Here is a 6,734-nt window from a genome sequence, read left to right on the forward strand (position 1 = left end):
GCCCGCAAGCCGTGGCCAGGTGGGAGCCGGGCAGATAAAGGGGAGAGGTGCCCTTAAGTCTGTTCCTCTTTCCTTCCCAAAAGGGGCCCTTATTTACCTGGGCATGGCTGTTGTCCCCACCCCCTTAGCATCCCAGCCCCTTCCCCGAGAGCCCAGGAGTCCAGCCTTTGAAGCCCTCTGCTATCAACCACTAAGGGATGTCCAGCCAGGGAAACTGAGCTGATGGATCTTCCCTCCACTCGGGCACAGGCAGGCCGCCTCTGTCTCCGTGGACTAGGCAGTGCCTCAGTTACTGATGGGTGGACGGCTGGATTAGTAAATGTACCAAGAACTGGGCTCTGTAGTTCAGGGCAGTGTAGGGGTGGAGGGTTGGACTCTCCAACATAACAGCTATTTAGGGGTGTGCAGGGGGAGGGCCAGTAGGCTTGGATCAAGCCTATAAAGGCAGCTGGACTGCATTGATCCACTCGGTGCATAGAAATCCCTGTAGCCAGCTGGAAACAGCAATCTGCAGCCCTCAAGGGTTGGGTTAAACACAGTGGCCGGGCTGCAGCCCTGGGAGAAGCCAGGCCCAGCCCCCTCCCCATTAGCGGTGCACCGCAGGGCAGGTCTGACTCTGCCCTGTCCCCCGTCCCCCCACAGTGCTCCGCCCAGTGCGGCCTCGGCCAGCAGAGGCGCTCCGTCCAGTGCTTGACCCACATGGGGCAGCCATCCGGCGACTGCGGGGAGAGCCTGAAGCCTGCGGGCATGCAGCAGTGTGAAGCGAGGTGCAAATCAGGACCTACCGAGAGCCCCGAAGGTACCGGCCACGCCGATGCAGGAGAGAGAGCTTCAAATCTAAATCCTGTCCGTTGCTAACAGCCGGGTTCGAAATCTCCCCTCTGGGTCTGTGCTGACCCCAATCTCCCTGCACGGAGCTGTGGGTCTCAGTAAGGGGCGCTCTCCCCTCTGGGTCAGCCCTCATGGGGGGCGGGGTGAAGTGGCTCCTGCATGTACTTTGTCCGGGTGAGCCTGCCCAGCACTGTGGGACCCCTGGGAAAAGAGGCCTCGATCTCCCTGTAAGATTCCCCATCCCAAGCTTGGTTCATTGCCCTTGTGTGGGGTTCACCCCACTTGCTCCTTGGCAGCCAGTCCATGGAGACTGGGCCCTGAGCAACAACACTTTCCCAGAGTTTGGGGGAGTTCCGCTCGGGGGGGGGGGCCTGCTCGGCGCCCATTCTCTACCCTGCTTATGTAGACTAGCGCCCCCGCCCCCAGTGCACAGCTGGGTCTCTAATCCCTTTCCCTCTGGGCTCCCTGCAGAATGCAAGGATGTGAACAAGGTCGCCTACTGCCCCCTGGTGTTGAAGTTCAAGTTCTGCAGTCGGACCTACTTCCGACAGATGTGCTGTAAAACGTGCCAGGGGCATTAAAGGAGCAAGGCGACCCCTGTAGGAAAACTGGAAGGCGAAAGCAATGCCGGAGGGCAGCCGAGCCGTGCCGTGCCGTGCCGTTCCCCTCCACCCCCGGGAATCTCCAAAGGATTCAACCCAAACACTGGTCGTGCTTCTGGTGGGAGCCGGCGACACCCCCTCACCCCCCGACCCCAACCCCACAAGAACCCCCGTGGCGGGAGCCTCAGTTAAACCACTGCCAACGCGTGTGCCACTCCGGAGACCGGCAGCACAAAGCACGGGAGGAGCGGGGAGATCTCTGCAGCCACAACGGAGCCGGTCACCGTGCCGGGAGAGAGCAGAGCTGGGGAGAGTGTGGCAACAAGGACATTACTTGAAATTCTGACATTTGTTATTTATTTAGTAGCACAGCTGGGTCCTGCGGGCACCAGCCAACAGCCTCCAGATGGTGCCAACAGCCCTGCCCGCCACACTGGGGAGGGCAGGGTGGTCCTCGACAGCCAATCAGCATGCTCTGGTCCTGCTCTCGCCTTGCTCCGTGCCAGGTCTCCTGAAGGGCATCGCTGTCTGCCTCTGGGAAACCGAGCGTGCTCCATGGCTGCCATGGCGCTGGGAAGCAGGCCTCGGGCCGGGGAGGGGGACTGAGTGAATGGAGCAGTCCGTCCTGCCCTATGCCAGCGGGAGCCCGGGGAAAACCAGGAGAGCAAGAAGAGGAGAAAGATTTTAGCTGTGTGGAGCATCAACCTGCCAAGGACAACCCTTGGCTTGTGCCTTTGGGCTTCTTTATGATGGATGAGGCAAGACTGCTGGGGTGGGAGGGGCGGGATTGTTTGGTTCGTTCAAGCCTTGTCTCCCCTGGAAGACTCTGTGGATGACTGGAGAAGCGGTCGGATACTGATCGTCCCCAAGGAAGTGACACCGGATGAATTGGGAGGGGAAGGGTGTTAAAAACATGGGTTTTCTGAAGCCTTTTATTATTATTTGTATCACAGGGGTGTACCTAGAAACCCCAGCTGAAGTCAAGGCCTCGTGGTGCCAGGTGCTGTACGTGTACATAATAAGAGACAGACGAGCTTCCAATCTAAATAGACAGGACAGAGAAAGGTTGGAAGAGGAAACACAAGGAGGAAGTGATTTACCCAAGGTCACCCGTAAAGCCAGGAATTGAACCTGGGTCTCCTGAATCCCAGTCCAGGGCCCTGCCTTCTGGGGCCTGGGGCCTTAGCCGTGGAAAGCAGAGCTGTCTCCTGTCAAAATTCAGGTTCCGCTGCCTTGCTAAGTGTGGTGTCATCATCTTGTGATTTTCCCCAGCTCTCCACAGCGTCTTCCAGGAAAAACAGGGCTAGACAGGACCTGAGTTTCCAATGTGGAAAGAACATGGATTTTTTTTTTTTTTAAATCCCATCATAACGAAGCAACACAAGGCCCAAGCCCGGGGGTCTGTTCCATTTGCAGACCGCCTGTCCGGTGCAGGAACAACGAACATCTCTCTCCTCCCTTGCCCCAGTGTCTCTAGCTATTAATATACCTGCTACAGCATCATCCACTCACCAGCCAATCACAGCCTCTCGGGTGCTGGCTGGCTCCTGATAGGCTGGCGCGTGGGTATTAATTGTCTTCCTTCCTGGTGGAATGTTCCATTCCGACGCTTACTCCGGGGGGGGAGGCGTTGTTTTCACGATTTTATATAAATATATTATAACAAAAATTGTTTAAAATACTAACTCTGAGAAGAAGGCGCAAAATACCGGCATGATTTATAATAAAGGAGTAGCTACCATCCCGGGCAGCTTCTGGTCCGAGTGTCATTTCTCAGCTCGCCCTGCACCTGCCTCGATGGCCTGGAGCCCTGCGCTGGGTGCTCAGCTGCCTCCCATCTGCCCAGTGGCCCGTTCCAGGCCACCCTCACCCACCCTGCGGACTCCCCCCCCATCCCCCTCCACCCTGGGGAGCAGGACGTGTTTTGGATTGACACAGGACTGCGCACCTTTGCCATCCCTGTCCTCCCCTGACCCAATCGGCATTGCGGGGGTTCCCCCATAACTCCCAGGCAAGAGAGGATCTAAAAGTGTTTACTGTCAAGGTGGGGAAGTGGACTGGAGAAATTCCTCCCCAGGGTCTCTGGAGCGGCCCGGGACAAGGCGAGCTCTGGATCCCTAGAGGCACAGAGGAGGGTGGATGATTGCTAAGCTTGGGGGCAGGACACATTGAATTTGCACCTGCTTTGCTGCCTCCTTTCTGCCAGGTGACTTGCCCGCTCTTCCCTTCCCCTCCTGCCTTGTCATTGGATCCCAGCCGGCTACTCCCTGCAGGTTTGTCTCATGGCTTCAGCCCATAGGAGCTTCCCACCCATCTCTGGAGCAGACGACGCCTATCTCTGCACCGTGCACACACGCCATGACCCTGAAGGATGGACCAGGACATCACGGTGAGTGGCAGGTGGGGAGTGTTTTACCTGGGTCCTGCCTGGCTGGAATGAGGAGAAGGGATGAATGCAGCCAGTCTTGCGATCAGGCAGGAGCAAGAAGCCAAAGGAAAGACACTGAGTATATGAGAAAGTGGCCAGCTTAGCTCAGCATCCTGAGGCTCCCAAAGACATTATGTGGCCAACTCCATGGGTTCAAAAATGAGGAATCAGACCCCCCAAATCACAAGATTCTTTTAATTAGTAAAGGGGGGGGCTTTTAATTTGCATTCTCATTTCTGAGCCTCTCAGGTGCACTCACCTCACGTTTTCCATCTCTGTTGCCATGATGGCTGGAACCTTTTCTTTTGAAATGATCGTGGGGATTCTGGCAAACTAGCCTGATTCCAGGAGCTGGAGCTTTAAGAAAACCCCCAAATATCCCCAGCGCTGGCAACACTAGTTGCCTCTGCCCAGCTGCAGCGAGGATCAAACCTGAACTGCTTCAGGAATTGGCCTGGGTGATTCAATAGCTGTCACCGTTGTCCAACTTCTGTCCTCCAGACGTAGCCAGATGATCATCTCAGGGAAGGAAACCGGCCTGTAGGAACCTGGGGTGCCGTGCAGTTATCAGCCACTAGATGTCCTTCCGCAACCATGCACAACACTCCTCCAAGTCTGAAATAGTTTCGGGGCAGGAAATCCTGCTTTCTTCTTATTCCATATGAGAGAAACAAAAATCAAACCATCACTTGCCATGGCCAGATTGCCCAACAGGAGGCTGAGTTTCTTAGTGCTGGTTTATAATGTTTTCAAATCTAACAGCAAAGCCTGAGACACTAAATGACCCTTAACACAGTGGTGGAGCTGAGGACTTTAGTTCATTTGATCACCTCTTGTTCCAGCTTCCCCACTGGCCAGATTTATGGCTTCTTGGGTTTTATGGGTTTTATCCCATCTCTGCAACATCCCTTCCTCCCACCCCCTAGTGCAGACATCCTGCACTGATGCACTATGGGGCTGACCCCGTATGGCTTACTCTGGGTTGCCGCTACGGTGTACAATTGCAGGGATGCAGATATCCCCAGCATAGACAGGCCCTGCAGTCCTGGTTGCATGCTAAAGAATTGCAGGTGTGGTGGGTTCACTACCATTTAGAGGCTGGCATTATAACTCTGTTCTTACGAATGGGCAGGGATTTGTCAGTGGGCAGGCGGAATTTAAGAGACTTATTCCATAATATGGTCCTGTGTGTGGAGCAATCAATAGCAGGAGGGTGACCTGTCCCAGCTCACCAGCATCACACTGCAGAGACACAGAAGAACAGCGCCCTAGTTATGTGGGTCTTGCTGTAGTGTTCAGAGCTTGGTAGATCCGTTAACCCTGGCTGCTTGTTTATTCTGGGCCCCTCCCTGCCCTGGGAGGGCGTATCACAGAGTCACCCCTTCACTTGCAGAGATGTAAGATCCTTCTGAGATAAGCCCTTACGCTTCTTAGCTACTCTTTGCACCTGCTGAGCAAGGACCGCAGCAGTGCATGTGGCTTTCCAAGCGATCGCACGTACAATCCAGCTCCTTCCACGGGTGTTTCTTTTCTTTGCCAAATGCTACTAGTTATCCCTTGTGAGTGATGGCCCCAAGCCGTGAAAAGGGGCAAACACAAGCCAAAATGTTCAACCCTGAGGGCCCACAATTGGACCCCTAAATCCATAGGTGCCCTTCCCCCACTGCCTAATTTCCTTAAAGAGCCTTTCAAAGCCCAGGCTGAAATAAGCAGTCTGATTTGCTGATTGCCACCCCCCGCTCCAGCGGGTTTGTGCGCATTCGGTGCCTCTGCAAATCAGGCTGCCTCTACATGTGGGTGGCTACGTTCAGCTGGAGGGGTCTCGCTCCAGGCAGCTGAGTTTGAACGTTTCTGACAACAGCGCATTTGAACGACAAGGGGCTTGAGGGACTTGAGCCGCTGCGGGACTTGAGCCTGGTAAATGAGCAAAACTCCAGCAAACCAACAAAACAACTGGGACGTTTTTTGCCTGTCTATTTACCTGCCCGGAGATCATTAATTCCTCCTGGGTCAGATTGGACGCCTGCTGCAAATACAGGCAACGGTATCGTTTCCTGAGCATCCAGCTGCACGAGGCTATGACTGTAGCCCAGTTACAGGAGCTCTCGTTTGGCTCGAGACTCTGCGGCCTGCACCCGTAGTGGTGATGGGCCAAGTTTCAATCCCTGCTAACGCCCATGGGGGCTGAGCGGGTACGTAGCCCTTTGTTGGTTACGCTGTGACCGGTGCCTCTGATCATCGCCCTGGGGTTTGAGACTAGACACAGTAGGCGTTTCTAAAGACCATCTCTGCCTGGCTATTCATAGTGCTCCACCCGTGGGTGTACCTCAATGGCGTCCGTTTCCTGTGATTGTCAGTGGTTCTTCGTTGATCATTTCCCTTTGTTTCTGCACAGACAAGGTTAGCCGGCATGCAGCTCCCAGGCTGGCTTAGGCGTGTCAGTTGCCTACCAGCTTTTTCGCTGGCATTTGGTTTCACACGCGCCCCTCCATCATAGACATCCGCCGAACTGACCCGCGTGACATAACCCTTTAATGCGCCGCCATCGGCGCAATGAGACATGCAGCAGCGCAAGGCACAGCTAACCGATGCCCCAGAAGCCCAGCCCTGTCCAGCCCCTTCTCCCCTACGGGTTGAGAAAAAGGCCAGTCTTGTTCGCTGGGCCGATGAGCGGAATCGCTCAGGCGCTGCAGAGAGGACAGCTCCGCAGGACAGGACAAGCCTCTCCCCAGGCACGACCCATCAGCGTCCTCCACCAGTGGGAGCAGCAAAGCTGGTCGTTATCTGCCAGTCCTTTCCTCGCTGACTTTGCCAGCGAGATCAGCAGCAGCCTTTTGGGGTTTTACAAGAATGTGGAGTCAAATAAAGGCTCG

The 6,734-nt window shown here is 55.3% G+C and overlaps 1 protein-coding gene across 3 annotated transcripts in view; it reads left to right on the forward strand.

Moving 5' to 3' along the window:
* The window catches only part of ADAMTS10 (ADAM metallopeptidase with thrombospondin type 1 motif 10), a 102,671-nt gene extending 99,496 nt beyond the window's left edge, over positions 1 to 3,175 (forward strand). For 2 of the 3 annotated variants that reach the window (XM_073324036.2, XM_073324037.1), the window contains 2 exons: positions 643 to 799; positions 1,303 to 3,175. In XM_073324036.2, the coding sequence (XP_073180137.1) occupies positions 643 to 799; positions 1,303 to 1,412 (267 nt within the window). In that variant the 3' untranslated portion in view covers positions 1,413 to 3,175. Of the gene's footprint in view, positions 1 to 642; positions 800 to 1,302 lie in introns of those variants that run through there. The other variant, XR_013635032.1, reaches the window with a different exon arrangement.
* Positions 3,176 to 6,734: the final 3,559 nt, after the last annotated feature.

This window comes from Lepidochelys kempii, chromosome 25 (genome assembly GCF_965140285.1).
Source record: "Lepidochelys kempii isolate rLepKem1 chromosome 25, rLepKem1.hap1, whole genome shotgun sequence".
Taxonomy (NCBI): domain Eukaryota; kingdom Metazoa; phylum Chordata; order Testudines; family Cheloniidae; genus Lepidochelys; species Lepidochelys kempii.